This window comes from Halichoerus grypus, chromosome 2, assembly GCF_964656455.1.
Source record: "Halichoerus grypus chromosome 2, mHalGry1.hap1.1, whole genome shotgun sequence".
Lineage (NCBI taxonomy): Eukaryota > Metazoa > Chordata > Mammalia > Carnivora > Phocidae > Halichoerus > Halichoerus grypus.
Window position 1 is genome coordinate 117,040,459 of NC_135713.1, and position 16,385 is coordinate 117,056,843.

The 16,385-nt window shown below is 43.8% G+C and overlaps 1 protein-coding gene across 10 annotated transcripts in view; it reads right to left on the reverse strand.

The window, feature by feature from the left end:
• The window catches only part of ARHGAP26 (Rho GTPase activating protein 26), a 431,053-nt gene that overhangs the window by 306,987 nt on the left and 107,681 nt on the right, over positions 1-16,385 (reverse strand). For all 10 annotated transcript variants that reach the window (XR_013445819.1, XR_013445818.1, XR_013445821.1 and 7 more), the window contains 2 exons: positions 10,916-11,017; positions 2,923-3,033 (listed from right to left, as the gene is read on the reverse strand). Coding sequence is in view for 6 of the 10 variants with exons in the window: in XM_078067363.1 (XP_077923489.1) it covers positions 2,923-3,033; positions 10,916-11,017 (213 nt within the window). In the remaining 4 variants the exon portion in view is untranslated. The remainder of the gene's footprint in view (positions 1-2,922; positions 3,034-10,915; positions 11,018-16,385) is intronic.

Genomic DNA, 16,385 nt, shown 5'->3' on the forward strand with positions numbered 1-16,385 from the left:
ACTCCTAATCAACTGTTATTTCAGGGTCTTCTGCACAATCTCAGCCAGGGGCTCAAACTTAAAAGTGCCACAGAATCACCTTAGAGGGCTTACTAAAAGACTGATGACTGGGCCCCAATCCGCAATTTTTCTAGGGTAGAGCCAAGAGTCTGCATTTCTCGACTTTGACAACCATGGGTCTGATCAGCAGTGTTCTGGATCAATCTCTCCTGCTAGCCACAGCTCCCGAAGCCCTGACCCGCCCATGAGGTGGTGGGTTGAGCAACATTAACTTCTATAAAAAAGTGAAGGTTGAACATGTGAATTCTACATGCAGCCTCTCAACCAACTCATTTAATTTAACTGTGGGCAAGATCCTATCACTTTCTTTTCATTCTAACAGGGGACCAGAAATTTTTATCATTAGCTTTCCAGGTGCCTCACTGCATGGCCTGGGACACATCCACAAATCACAATAGTTTTCCACTCTTGATACCCCTCTGGCACTTCCCCACATGATCCCTCCTGACTCAAATGGCACTGAGCTGCTTGCTCCCTTGGATACCTCTCTACTATATACATCATGCTTCCCTAATGAGGCTTTGAACTCCTCAGAAACAGCAGCGGGATCTTCAGCAATTTTTCTGGTAGTAAGTAAATGCTTTCAGATTTACCAAGACTTTTTATATTAAAACAGGCAGACCCTGTTAATATTGCCACTTGACTCATTTGCTCATCTAAGTAGACCCTGGCTGACTGAAGCTTACATATTCCTCTATCTTCTAATAAAAAGTAATCATTGCCTGGGTGCTAATTAGCAATTATATACTAACTGGGTGTTAATTAGGTTCACTCTATTCTAAGCATCATACATGGATAAACTAAATTATTCCTCCTAACATCTTTATATGGTAGGTGGTATTATTATACTCATGTTGTAGATAAGGAAACTAAGGCTCAGAGAAATAGGTAACTTCCCCAAGAACACACAGCTAGGAAATGGCTGAGCTGAGATTTAAATCTAGGCCATCTGGCTCTGGAGCCCTTACCAATGATTATACTGCCTCTCAAAAACTCAAGACACTGATATACTAAAAGTGAGTGCCAGGAAATAGAAGGATTATTCTTTGGAGGTTTCTTAAAAAGAAGAAGAAGAAGAAAGAAGAAGAAAGAAGGAAGAAGAAGAAGAAGAAGAAGAAGAAGAAGAAGAGGGGAGGGGGAGGGGGAGGAGGAGGAGGAGAAGAAGGAGAAGAAGAAGAAGAAGAGGAGGAAGAAGAAGAAGAAGAGGAAGAAGAAGAAAGAGAAAGAGAGAAAAAGAAGGAGAAGAAACGCCCAGATTTAGGAGAAATAAATGTCTACTGCTGTATGAGTTTTGTGGTTGTTACCCAGCAAAAGCACACAGATACAGTACCTGACTCACTAGGAACACCTACTGGGAGGTCAAAGTAGACAGCAACAAAAAAATCACCTCAAAGAATTAAGATGGGCCAATTAAAATCCAAGTCCTGAAAAGCAGGCAATTGTAGAATAATATCAATTTGCACATAAAGATTATTACAATCACACTGTTGTTTTCCTCTACAAATTCTGGTAAAATCAATGAAACATGCCCAAGGCTCAATCTGTGACAGCTTTTGAATGCCTGCCCACACCAGAGGAAACAGTCTTCAATACACCGTTCATTGAATGTCTGGCTTTACCAACTCTGTGCCCTAAGCAGGGAAGTCAATAAGCTCACTTTCTCTGACAGATGGCTTTTCCCACCAGACAGACTCTGTCTGTAAAAACATGGGGATTTGACCTGAGACTGTGACAGAGACCACTGCTAGACAGGAAGTTGGCTCTAAAGCTTCCAATTTTCAGATAAGAAGAATGAGGTAATTAAAGATCTTAAGGAATTTTCCAGATGGGGTGGCACAGAGTGGAATCCCAAGATCACAGTTACGGTATAGTAAAAAATCTAAGCATCAGATTCCAAAGCCCAGTGGATTCTGTTAAAACTATTAGCAAGTCTACATGCCTAAAAAGCACCCCAGAAGTTTATAAATTAGAAATGGAGCACAGAACACTCTTTACTGAAAAGAGTGGTTATTTTCTTTCAGTTTCTTACAGTTTTATTCTCGTTTGCTTAAAAAAATCACTTTCTTAAATCTAGGTAGGTAAGAATCTTGTTTCTATAGAGACCCCAGGCGGGGGTCACAATCACAGCCAGCATTTTTAACAAAGAATCCAAGGTCAGCAAGAGTTTTAAATCGAGGCCCACACGCTCCTTTGGGGTTTCCTGGACATCCTGGTCATGTGCATTCGGAGTGCCACAGCGGGGTAGGGCAGCGCCACCACTGCACGGAGCCACCAACAGGCTAAGGTGGCCTCAACTAAAGCCAGATTTGTTTCTACACAACAACCTTTTGTACCCACTGGACACAGTGACCAAGTCCAAATCCCATTATGGTTCACTAAGCACAATCTCCTGGCTGCCCAGTTATAACAAACTACAGTGAGAAATCGCTTTATATAGCACCTTTTAAGGCATGGAAGGAGTGCAGAGGGGTTCTGAATTGAGCAGACAAAAAGACAAAGGTAGTATGTACATTCCCCTTGGGCAACTACTACGTTTGGATTATTTGAGGGAGAAAGGAAGGGGGTGGGAGGGTGAAAAGTTAAGGTGTAATCACTACTACTGGGCAAGATGAAAACTCCTGCCCCGGCAGAACAGAGGGTGGCCTGAGGAAGCAACTCCCCCTGAATGCGCCACCAGTACTGCTCAGGTTGCACAGGAATGGCCACTGGGGACAATCCAGGGTCAGCCAGACTGACAGAGCACCGCACCACGGCCGGTCAACCTCTTCATCAGCGACCTAGAGCATTTTGTAATCTAGGCAGTGCACTGAGAGCTGGGGATCCAAGTGTGGGTACAGCAGGAAACCCTGAGCATCTACTTACAGGCTCCACGAACTCAAACATCTTTCTCTCTTGGACTTCCTGCACCTTGAAGACATACTCCAGCGATACTTCATAGAAATGCTGCCGGACCAAGTCTACTTGGATGTCTGCCTACAAACAAGACAGAATTTAAGAGAAAAATCAGTCACTACCCAAGGAGAGCATTCAGCAAGCAGGCCAGAAAAATCTCCAGAGATGGTTTTTAAAAACCATGCAAACAGCATGAAATAGACATAAGAATAATGACAGTGGTCAGCCGGGCATTTAACTTTGTGTCAGGCACCATCCCCTCAGGTATACATACATTACGTTACTGGCTCCTCATTAACTATAGTTCTTTAATCCTCATTCCATTCCTAAAAAGAAAATATTCTCATTATCTCTAATTTACAGGAGGAAAATGAAACCTGCTAATGTTAGGGAACCGGAAGCAGCTGGTACACGGCAGAGTTAGGATTTCTGTACTTGTGGATCTGCCTCAAGACACTTGATCGCCTTTTTTTTTAAAGAAGTACTTATGTATTTTAGAAAGAGAAAGAGAGGGAGCACGTGGTGGGGGGAGAGTGAGAGAGAAACTGTAAGCAGACTCCATGCAGGGCCTGACTGGGGACTCATTCGCACAACCCTGAGATCGGGACATGGGCAAAAACCAAGAGTAGGATTCTTATCTGCCACCCAGATGCCCTGAACCTCAATCATCTTTAAACTAGTAGTCTGTACTGCCTTCCCACCCCCTGGGGCAGACTTGGGTTCCATGGAAGACAAATCTTGAAGGAGAAAAAAAAAAAACACCTGCAAGGCTATCATCAGGAATGAACCAAACAAGCTGTTAGAAGGCAGGGAACCTCAGAAAAGGCCATTTCCACATGAGTTTCCCATACCTTCTTTGTTGTCAAAGAACAAACTATCAGTTTACCCCAGCAGAGTAATTACATTATTCCATCCTAGCCTCAGTCCTCCCTCTTTGCAGATGTGGGGGAGGGGATGCCTGAAAAGGCCCATACATGAGTACAATTAAACCAGTGATGTAGGACGTAGCTGTCAGAGGAGAAAATGAGTGTGTGTGAGCGAGAGTGTCTGTGTGTAATAGCAAGATGCTATGCTGCGGAGTACCTCAACTATCACGATAAAGCTCGTAGCCTTTCTACAGCGTCACTGTGTCACCTCAATCTTTCAAAACAGATAATTACACTGAATGCACATTTCAATGACAAAAAAATATTAGTATTTCTTTTAACAATTTTATTTATTTGAGAGAGAGAGAGCACAAGAGGGGGTGGGGGAGGTGAGAGGGAGAAGCAGGTTCCCTGCTCAGCAGGGCTCCAACGAGGGGCGCTCCATCCCAGGACCCCAGGATCATGACCTGTGTCAAAGCCAACTGAGCCACCCTAGTATTTTTTAACAGAAATGAATATCCTCCTAGTAGGAAACACAACTCTGCTTTCTTTAGAAATGAAAGGATCAGAAACCATTCTACAACATACTTCACAAAGACAAGCAAAGCCCCCAAAGAAACATGTCTTCCGGTATTCCCTTGTCAAGATCCCTGCAGAAGAAACTCGGGACAGACCTTACCTGCCATTACACCAAATATGGCACTACTGTCTTTCTATCTAAAGGACTTGGCAAATCATTCATTTATTCAACCATCATGAACAAAAAGAAACTTCCTTCATGGAGCTCACAGCATAGTGAAGAAAAGAGATATTAAATAATCATGTAAATAAACAGAAAATTGCAAACTCTGGGAGAGCACAAATAGCCCATTCAACTCTCCTGTGAGCAACTTCCTCCCAGGTCAACATATTAATACATAGAAGTTAGTCTGCTGAGTAAGTGCTGAACAAAAGCAAAACGAAGGGCCTGAGGACATCTTCTAAGCCTCCAAGCAGAACAAGTTGGCATCTGAGGACTGAGAGATCTTTATTTGGAGACACAGTTTCGGAAAGTGCTGCACCCCCTCCCCAGGTGTGGCTATTCAGACCACTGGGCTTCCACCTGGGCTCCTGCCAGCTAAGCCCCATATGTTCCTGCAGCCTTTAATTTCCTCGTAGTGCAAATCCAACACACTTACGCCAGGGATGCATCTACTTCCCCTGACCACCCACACACCTCAAACATCCTCCCTGCTCGGGCTTGCCAACTGACACTGCAACTGAAGAAAGGGTCATTCTGAAAATTTGCGAAGTGGCTCCTGCAGTTAGGCAGCAATGGAGGAAACTCCTCTGAGACAAAGAGCAGAGCCCAGCATCAGTCAGAGAGCTAAGAGCAAACACCAGGCGTGGACTTGCAGTTCTAGTATTCTCTAGCTGGAGAGACCTGCTCAAGTCACTTATCATCTCTGGGTCTCTTTCCCACACCTGGAGGTTGGAGATGGTATCGGCCCTTGCTCGGCCTCGAGCTATTTTCAACAGAAAATGAGCTAAAGGATATGAGCAATTTGAATACCAAAAAGTGCTGTGTGCCCATTTGTTGTCACCATCACCAGGCACTTCAGAGCAGATGGGCTTCAATCCCAGCTCCTCCCCTAAATCAGCCATGCGTCTCTGGGTGATTACACTCCTCTCCTAACTGGTCTCCCTGCTTGCTTTCTCTCCCCCGCCCCAATCCAGTCTACACCCAGCAACCAGAAGAGCTTTCTTAAAATTTGAACCAGAGCTTCTCACAACCCCCTCAACGCCTTTCTCTGGCTTCCACCATGGTCTACAAGACCCCGTGTGACCTGCCCACCTGTCCCTCCTCCCAACCTCCCCCCAAAGAATTCTCACTGTGCTCCAGCCTCCCAGATGGATTCCCTGTCCTGTAACACTCCAAATGCTTTCCTGCCAAGCAATCTTTGCACTTGGATGTTCCTTCTGCTGATAAACCTCTTCTCCTTGATAAATATTTTTTTTTAAACTTTAAGACACAGTAAGAAATGTCTTTTACATTATGACCCAAAAAAAAACATGCCTTTATAGGCTTCTTCTGTTCTAGCCTCCTCTACTGTATTTCCTGACCCAGTAATTCAGATTTTTATGACACACTCACAATTTTTAAAAACACTTCAAGTAATCTCTATACCCAGTGTGGGCCTCGACCTCACAACCTTGAGATCAAGAGTCACACGCTCTACCAACTGAGCTAGCCAGGCAACCCAACATACCCACAATTTCAAGAACACTGTCCTAGCTTATCTCTTGGTGGTCCTTCTCATCCTTCCGATGTCCATTCAAATGTTAGCCTCTTTAGAGAAGACTTCAGTGACCACGTTATGGGTACATAAGATAAAGACTCCCCGGAGTAACCTACCTTCCAATTTATTTCCTTAGCACTATGTAAAATTCTTTTCTACACTTTTCTCTTCTTGTGTTTTGCCTATGGCAATATAATGTCAATGAGAGCAAAGACTTTGTGTCCTTTTTCCACTTTACTATCTCAGCTTCCAGAACAGTGCCTGGCCCATAGTAAGTATTCAAGAGAAGCTTAAGGAATGAATGAATTGATCTCTATGTGGCCGATAGTGATCCAGTTCTCAGAAGAAATGCCTAACTCAATGCATTTCCAAAGGAAAGGGAAGAAGAAATCCAAGTGGAATAGTATGTTTCTCCTGCTAATGCCCCTGCTCATCTGGGCCACAGAATTCATCACATCCTTAGACCCCCATCCTGCAATGGACTCATAGGCCAAGAGTCTAGCCCACCTGGCAGGCCACTCAAAATCGTTTCTCTGCTTGTTACCGGAAAAGCAGTGAACCTACCAGCTTGTCTGAGATGGATCAACCATTCTATGCTTCTTGGAAAAGAGACATTGTTCCTAGACTGTAAGTTCCAGGAAAGCCAATCATTCATTTTGCTCTCCACAATTCACTCAACACCTGAATAGACTCACAGAAGCATGCAGTGAATATTTGTTAAGTGAATATTGTCGTTGAAGCTTCTTAGCCCTTGAAAAATAGTGATTTAAAAAAGAATCATCCACTAGATGGCAGTGTCATTCCACAGGACTGCACTATGATTTTACCCACTAGGATGTGGGGATGGGCTAGATGTCAAAAGTATTCAGTTTCAAGCCCGGCAATCAGGGAAGAATTCTGGATGATCAAAGAAGGCAGATTTCATTAAAAGTGCACTAGGTGTTTATTCATGTTCCTAAGTTGACTTTTTAATAAATGTGAAGAAAATCATCACTAAATAGCTAGAAGACCTTGAACAAATCGACCTCTGCAAGGAACCCTGTTCCTTCAAATATATTTCCAGTAGGTTCAATCAGAAGATTATCAAGGTCCCTCCTTCCAGCCAATTCTATTTTCATGATACGTGCATTGAATAACAACGACTTACAGGCAGCCCAGCAACATCCCACCCTCCCAAGAGAGAGAGACAAGGAGAAGAGCACAGTGAGGTAAGAGAAAAGAGCTCCAGAGTCCAGAGCCAGTGAGCAAACCTCACTGACGAGCTATGGGTAGGCTATTTAACATCTTCGAGCCTTAGTCTCCTCATATGTAAAACAGAGGGAATACATCCATACCTCACAAGGAGGTGGTAAGGATTTGAGAAGATTCCAAGTAAAGTGCCTAACAGAGTACCCAGTACAAAAATAAGCATTCCGTAAATATTTGCTGCTATTATTGTTTTGTTAGTAAAAGTATTATATCATTTTCGTTTATAGATTTTTATCAATTTAATTCAGCTCAGATACAACTAAAAAGCAATGCTTGAGAACAGACCCAGACCTTTCTGAAAGACCTGCAGCCCGCTCCTTGCCCTACAAAGTACTTAGAAAGTATGACTGGGTCCAAGACAAGCACACAACGAACTATAACAAAAGAACGTAATGAAGAAATGTCCACTAATACATATAACTGGCCAAGTCAGTGCTGTGGACTGAATGTTTGTGTCCCTGACAACATTCATATGCTGAAACCTAACCCCCAGTGTGACAGCACTTGGAGGTGGGGCCTTCGGGAGGTGATCAAGTCATGAGGGTGGAGTCCTCATGAATGGGATGAGTGGCCTTATAGAAGAGACCCCAGAGAGCTCCCTTAGCCCTTCTACCACGTGAGGCCACAGCAAGAAAACAGCCATCTATGAACCAGGAGGCAAGCTCTCACCAGACACTAAATCTGCCAGAGCCTTAATATTGGCCTTCCTAACCTCCAGAACTGTGAGAGTTAAATTTCTGTCTCTATAAGCTACCTAGTCTATGGTATTCTATTGTAGTAACCTGAACATACTAAATCAGTGAGGAAGAGAATACCATCCACTTTGGGAACAGGGAATGGGGAAAAACAAGCCAGTCTTGGGGTTAATACTTTTTATTTGTTTAGCAGCTATAATTTGCCTTCTCATACATGAAGTAGACAGAATAGGTACTTTGTATTTTACAAAAAGTGGGACTAAAAGCTCGGAGAGATGGGTACTTGCCCCAGGTCACACAGTGAAAATATGGCACAGCAGGCCCTGAAGTTAAGATATCTCTTTGCCACCCAGTGCTCTGGTCCTGACACTGGGCTATCTCAGGAGGAGAGGATATTGGCGTGGCCTTAAAAGAGTACGTTAGACTCATCCCAGACCATGTCAGCAGTATCCAGGAACAGAGGGAACAGATCAGAGAAGCATCCTCACTCTGGGGAATGCCATGCCTACAGACTAACTGTACTATGGGCCTCTCAACACCAGTAGGTGCTAAAACAATCACACAGTCGCTCAACTCTTAAAGACCCTGACTCCTGTTAACTGCTTAGAAACTATAGAGCTGGCCAGCTCTGGTCATTTTGAGTTGCAGTCAAAAAGACTTTCCTTAAATGTAGTTTCCAAACCCTAAATGCCAAATGACCCTCAAAGAAGGGTAACTAAAAAGTGAGGGCATCAGCACAGATCCTGAATGAATTTATGCACTTTGCATGGATGATCACATATTCTTGGGCATCTTCCACTGCTCATACCCCATGCACAGCTGGGATACCATTCAGTGAATTTATTACTTTGTACACAATCCACTGAAATAGGTTTTCTTTAGCCTTCTCAAGCATATTTGACAAGATTTACCTGAGTAGCTATGCTATCTTCAAGAGTCACCTTGCCATGTGTTTGCTGCTTTTTCCCCAGTCAGGCTCAAGATCTTCAGAGATAGGTTAGTGTTTTCTACCCTCCACAGTTCACACCAAGTGCTCATTTGCTGTTGGTTGGCCAAGAACTGGCCTGCAAAGCCCAACACAAACACCTGTTGCTGGAGTTGATATTGGGTCCTCTTCATCACTTACACAACTGCTTTAAATGCCCATATCAAAGCAGAGAGTTCCTGAGTGAGGATGGGTAACAAATCCTGGTTGTTAAGGGACTCAACTCCACCATCTCCTGAGGTATCTTCATTGTTAACCTTCAACCATAAGATCTTCAGAGTAACTTTCACCTGATATAAGTACTAAATGGTATTTTCTCAAAAACAAAGTAAATTCAAGAATGAGGGCTACCTTGACGACTGTCCGTTGACTAATGAAGGGATAAAGAAGATGCGGTATATAAGACAATGGAGTATTACTCAGACAGTAAAAAAAAAAAAAGAAAAAAATCTTGCCATTTGCTGCAACATGGATGGAGGTAGAGAATATAATGCTAAGTGAAATAAGTTAGCCGGAAAAAAACAAATATATGATTCCATTCATGTGGTATTTAAGAAACAGAACAAGGAGAAAAGAGAGAGAGAGAGAGAAACCAAGAAACAGACTCTTTATTAAAGAGAACACACTGTTACCAGAGGGGATGTGGGGGGGAGGGGATGGGTGAAACAGGTGATGGGGATTAAGGAGTGCAACTTGTCCTGATGAGCACCAGGTGATGTATGGAACTGCTGAATCACTAGATTGTATACCTGAAACCAATATTACACTGTATATTAACTATACTGGAATTAAAATAAAAACTTAAAAAAAAAAAAAGAATGCGGGCTAGCTTGGAAATCACAGCCTCTCTTTAGCACATACCTGAGAAATGTCAAGCAAACTGTTAAGAGTAAAATAACATTCATGTAGTCAACTTTGGAGTTCCACTAGGAAACAGCTCTGTCTCCCAGAAACAAGACCCTCACCATGCAAATCTCCATGAACTAAATGAAAATGATCAGAGATCCATGGCTGCAAAGCTATATTTTTCCAGGTGAACTACTCTTCATGTCAATCCAGAAAAAATCAGAGTAGGTCAGATAATTTATGTTTTTTGAAACAAGGTTACCAAAGCATAAAACATATGAATGACAAATCCTCCTTAAAAAAGAAAAAAAAGCAAGACAGACAGACTAACATCAAGTACTGGTTGAAATAATTTTGGGGGGGGTGAAATAATTTTTTAAAAAATAACAGCAGGGGCGCCTGGGTGGCTCAGTCAGTTAAGTGTCTGCCTTAGGCTCAGGTCATGATCCCAGGGTCCTGGGATCTAGTCCCAGGTCAGGATCCTGCTGGGGGTAGGGGAGGGAGAGGAGCCTGCTTCTCCCTCTCCCTCGGCCCCTTCCCCCCACTCCTGCTCGCTCTTTCTCTCTCTCTCAAATAAATAAATAAATAAAATCTTTAAATAATAATAACAACAACAACAATAAAGAAGGATGATCAAAGTGTTTCAGATGCTAACATTTCAAATCACGGATATAAGGCAGGAAGTTAAGAAGTAAGGCAATAAGTGCAGAATCAAAGTAAAGGGTTACAGAAACAAGAAACCAGACTTCAGTTTGAAAGGAAGAAGCACATTTTAGTAACTAGGGCTGCCCAGCAACGAGGAGCATGGTCTTGATCAGCACCCACCTCTTGGTAGGTTGGACAGCCAGAAAACGGGTACTGTGAGCAGGAAGATACAAAGGGTAATACAGGCATCAGGGATCTGATGAGGGACGAGGGGCAAGCTCCTGGTCTGTGAGGGCTCTTCAAACCTTAGAATTTTCTAGCAAAGAGGAACAAGCATGCATCCCCAGCACCACATAGAACTTAAACACCTTATTCGGGATACTAGTGAAATAATCTTACCTCCTGAAGCTGAGATTCTTTCTTCTTGGAAGACAAATTTAGGTGTTTTTCTAAGATGCCACAATACTTTTCTGTCTCCTTGTCATACTTCTTCTTGGCTTCCTGGCAAAAAGAGGAGAGGAGAAAAAGAGTAAAATGTTACAGGAATAAAAGCAATCTTGTCAAGACCTCTGCCTGCTCAATTTCATAGCTTCACCATTCCCTCAGACCCAGAACAGCGGACAACCCAGCTCTTCCTACTCTTCAAATAATGTGCGTTAAATCAAGCCACCCCTGTCCCCAACAACAGGCCATTGGTTTTGAGTGTCTATCATAAAGGAACCAGTACAATGACAGAAACAAGGTAAATATCAGTATTTACTAGTGGCAAAGCCCGGACTCCACGTGCTGAGAACCTCAGTTGTGAAACAGAAATTTCTAGTTTCTAACTCCAAGGATGTTCAAGGGCAAAGAATGGAGCGAAGTTACCTATGAAGCTAATCCCAAAGCACTAAGATCTACTTAAAGCTTAAGTGGGACAAGTCTAGAATAAGGGCAGATCCAACTTAAACAGTGGTCAAAAAGTACTTAATATACAGACCTAATATTCCTGGGCACAACAGTAATACATGTGGGTCTTTAAAATGAATAAAGAGGGCGCCTGGGTGGCTCAGTCGTTAAGCGTCTGCCTTCGGCTCAGGTCATGATCCCAGAGTCCTGGGATCGAGTCCCACATCGGGCTCCCTGCTCGGCGGGAAGCCTGCTACTCCCTCTCCCACTCCCCCTGCTTGTGTTCCTGCTCTTGCTATCTCTCTCTCTGTCAAATAAATAAATAAAATCTTTAAAAAAAAAATAAAATAAAAAATAAAATGAATAAAGAGTCAGGCGCATGGGTGGCTCAGTCGTTAAGTGTCTGCCTTCGGCTCAGGCCATGATCCCAGGGTCCTGGGATCGAGCCCCGCATTGGGCTCCCTGCTCCGCGGGAAGCCTGCTTCTCCCTCTCCCACCCCCCCTGCTTGTGTTCCCTCTCTCGCTGTGTCTCTCTCTGTCAAATAAATAAATAAAATCTTTAAAAATAATAATAAAAATTAAAAAATTTTAAAAATGAATAAAGATTCAAAAGAAAACAAAGAAGACAAATGTATTCACAGAAGCATCATTTTTACTAACAAACAAACAAACAAAAAAGCCAAAGCAACATCAGTGCCAAAGATAGGGTTTGAGATAATTAAAGGGTGGGACATCTAATTTAACTAGGAAGGCTAGGTAGTCATATGGCAAGTTGCTCATAATGTAATGTGAAGTTTTAATATGATACAAACTTGGTGCATCCTACATAGAGTGTAGCTACCTATAGACAAAGATTAAATGGAAAAATAAATGAGAATAATCAAGTTAAGGAAATGGGATAAGGGGTGATTTTCTTCCCATGTTTGGGAAATTTTTATTATCCCACATTAATAGCTTTTTTCAAAATGAAAAATAACATAAATATTATAATACACTTAATAATCCCTGCTTTCCCACCAAGTCACTGAGTCATTGAGATTCCACTTTTATCTCCCATTTTACAGATAAGAAAACTTGGATCTAGGGAGGTTAACTTGTAAAAAGTCACAGAGAGTGACAGAGCTGGAATTTGAGGCTAGGGAGGCTGCCTCCAAAGCCCAACTCTCAATCGCACCTGAGACATATGTTCACGGGCGGTCTCTCTTTTCCATCCACTTTCTAGTGGGGATGGCAAGCAAGGGGGCTGGAAGACAGTGGACAGTGGCCTAATGAACACGATCAATTTCACTAAGTGAGCCCATCAGTCTTACTCCTGACTCAGGTGGAACCCACAGGAACTATTTTTCTGCACTTCCAAGGCCTCCAAGAGGAGAAAAAATTTTTGCAGCCAGATAAGGAAGCTCAGAGACATCTCCATTCGTTTCACACAGATGTAACAAGTAACCACTCTATATCAGGCTCCTTTGGCCACTGGACAAGGCAGAAGTGGTGCCGAGCCTCATGGTGGTGATGTTCTAGTAGGACAAACACAAGTAACCAGGAAACAAATAATTATAGACAGCCACAAGTGCTAGGAAGGAAATAAGGTGCAGTCAGAGATTCCACAGAGAGGGTACTCAAGAGAGGCCTCACTGGGGAGGGAGTGTGAGCTAAGTAAGACCTGCTAATCATGTGAGGGATAGGGTGGACCCTTCTAGAGCACAAGAGCAGTAAGTACAAATGCTCTGGGCTTAACACTGGGAAGCAAAGTGGCGCAGGGGACAGGAATTACCAAGAAGCTCTCACCTGAAGCTCTGACAATCTCCAGCCACATCAGAACTCCATTTATCTGGTCAACAGCAAAATTCTAAGCCTCTCAAAGTGGATAGAATCATCACATACCCTTTTTAGCTGACATGTATCCATTTCTACGAACCTGAATTTTGCTTGAAAGACTACTTATATACAAGGACAGCTCAACATACAGAAGCAAGTGAGGAAAAAGCCTGAGGAGACATTACTCCTTCAAATTTGAGGAAGGGTACAGGCTAGACACTTGACTCAAGCAACTCTTTCCTTTATAGAAACAGCAACTTTGAGCTAGGGCCCCAACTCCGCTTCATGCTCACAGATCCACTCCAGCAGCCTGTCAGCAAGCCCCAAGGAGAACCCTGTGCTGGAATAGCCCAGCTGGCCAGAGGTGAGAAAAGGCCAGCAAACATGAGTCAAAGGCATTCTGTGACTTTCTGGCAACTCGAGCTGCCACATTCCATGTTCAAGAGGATAGCCAGAGCTAAAGAGAAAGGGAAGCAGTTTCTGTCCTGAGAAACAAGACCTCAGGTGATAACTCTACTAAGATTTAGATAATGTTCTTAAGTCGGAGGGTGGTGTTAATGGTTTAAATTCTCTACTCAGGTATGACATGGTCCTCGCCTTCCAGGGAATCCACTGTGGGCGCCTAAACGGACAAAGGACAGAATTAGGATTCTGGAAATGATTCCCAATTCTCCATGGACTGATTCTAAACAAATCACTGCCCCACTCCAGAACTGGGTTCCCTCATCTATTAAACTGAGGAGCACTCCATGAGGTGACTGCTTAGGTTCCTTCCTCTTTCAGCTCAGAGAGTGTCTAACAAAGAATAAAAACAACCACCTCCTCATAGGCCTATTAGGATAAAATGAGCTAAACCATAGACCGTGCTTAGCAGAGGGCCCAGCACACAGAAAATGCACAATAAAATTCAGTAATGATGGTGAGATGGCAGTAGTGATGACGGCAGCCATTGCAGTGATAGTGGTCAAGAGGCCCATCATCTGAACACACCTCCTCCTTACTGAGAACACCACTTCCTTCCCATGCCCAGTGTCCCATGAAGGGAAGCCTTCAGAACACTCACCACAATTTGAAATGATGTCTATTTACATCTTTTTGTTTCACGTCGTTCTCCCTAGCCACACCACGAGCACAGTACATCTTCACTTGCTCTCCACCATAAACCAGTGTGTAGCATGGTGCCAGACGCAGAGCAGGCACTCACAGATTTTTTTAAAATGAATGAACTGTATGTATTGAATCTAACAGCTAACATAAAAAGACTATATGACAAATACTGCTCTAAGCACTTTATATGCATTTACTCATGTCTTTCTCATAAGAACTCTACGAGATCAATATTATTGCTGGCCCCAGCCTACAGATCGGGAAACAGGTACGGAGAGGTTTGGCTACTCCCCAACTTGGCATGCCAATGGCACAAGTGAGGTTGGGGCCCCGTCTTGACCACTAACTTCTCCTTTACTTTCACTGTAGAGCCCGGCTCTCCAAATGCACCTCGGCTGGAGGAAAAACGAGTTCCCCTAAACTCAGAATTCTGAACCTAGGGCCACAGTTACGCCAAGCTCCAGGGTCGCGCCCTACCACAGGGCAGGTACACTAGCATCAGAATGCCCAGGAGTCCTCCTCCCTGGCAGCCTCCACCCCCAACACTAACTTCTGCTTCTTGCAAGTAGCAACAGGTTGTTAGAGCAACCGAAGCCACACCACAGGGGGAGGAAGGGTAATTTTAGCACCACACAGGCCAAGTTCAGAAACTTCCACTTGGCCGCTCAAGAGCCCTGGCTGGCTCTTAGGTATTCTTTAGTCTGCTGCCTAGACTGCCTGGTGAAGAGTTTGTTTCTTTGCTTTCTCTTAAATGTAGACAATACTAGGATATAAATGTGTGCGTGTAGGGGGAGGGGGGGGGAACAAGTACAGTGAAAAAAGGAAATGACACAGGAAGAACAAGGAAAAATCATCCCGAACATCATCACACTGTTCAAGAGGAATGAGAGATCAGAGTATGTATGAGAGGCAACATGTTTTGATGAGTGATGATTTTAATCAAATTCCTTCATACTCCTACTTCTCGCCTTCTACAGCCCCACCCCCACCCCACCCCCAGAAGAGTACCTGCTCCTGTCATTATGATCACTGGTATTACCCCAAACGAGCCCACTCAGACTTCTGTTCTTCCCCCGTGGCAACTCTGAGAATGCCCAAAACCAGGGCTGAGGGAAGAGGCCAGAGTGTGAAGCAGCCGAGGCCAGAAGCAGAAAAGACTCTCAGAAAGAGGACTCGATAAGGAGGTCTGTCTGCTCTGCTGCTGCCTCTAAGCTCCTCAGAATGTCCAGAGCCACTGCCGTATGTTACCACGGGGAGGAAGCACAGGTCCCGAGGCCACTAAAGTGAAGGTCTGCTCCCTGGGCCTACAAATAGGGAGAACTTGAGGAGGGACACTCATGGCAAATTCAAAGTCTTGGACAAACTCTTAGTGGAACAAGACTCCCTTTTAATTTTACATTCCTTAATCTCTGATACAAAACCCATGAGGTCTAATTTCTTCATAAATATAAAGTGTAAAATTGGCAGAAAGTGCTTTAGAACTGGAAGAAAAATCTTTGCTATGGTCCGTCCTTCAAACTACAGTCAACCATCCCTCTGAAGAACCCTCACTGAACAGCACATCATCTTTTTCAGACCCTAACCATATTCATTTTCAGAAGCCCATGTGCTTAGGTGGGGACATAGGGTTGGGAGACAGATCCCACTGCATTACATTGCAGTTACCTTTTTCCCACCTACAGGCACCTACCTCTCAAGACCATTTCATAGCTGAGTAAAATCTAAACATGTCAGAGCGATGCTGCCCAAAGCTCCCTGCAGGTGGCACAAAGGACTGCAGCTGAAGGACTCACAGTTCCAGGAAAATAGGAAGAAAAATCTGAAAAATCCCTCTGCTTTCACTGATCCCAGTGCAAACACCTTCTCTGCAGGTGGCCTCTAACAGCCTACTAACAGCCAACCAGGGAGGGTTTCCTAGTGACTTCTCACAAGGCAGGGGAACCCTGGAGAGTCAGTCTTTCAAAAATGAATTAAGATCCCCTTTGCACCCTTTTCAGGGAAATTTCAGCAGCGAGTCAGCCACATTGCAGCTGCAGTCCCTCCCGGTCAGTGGTAACAA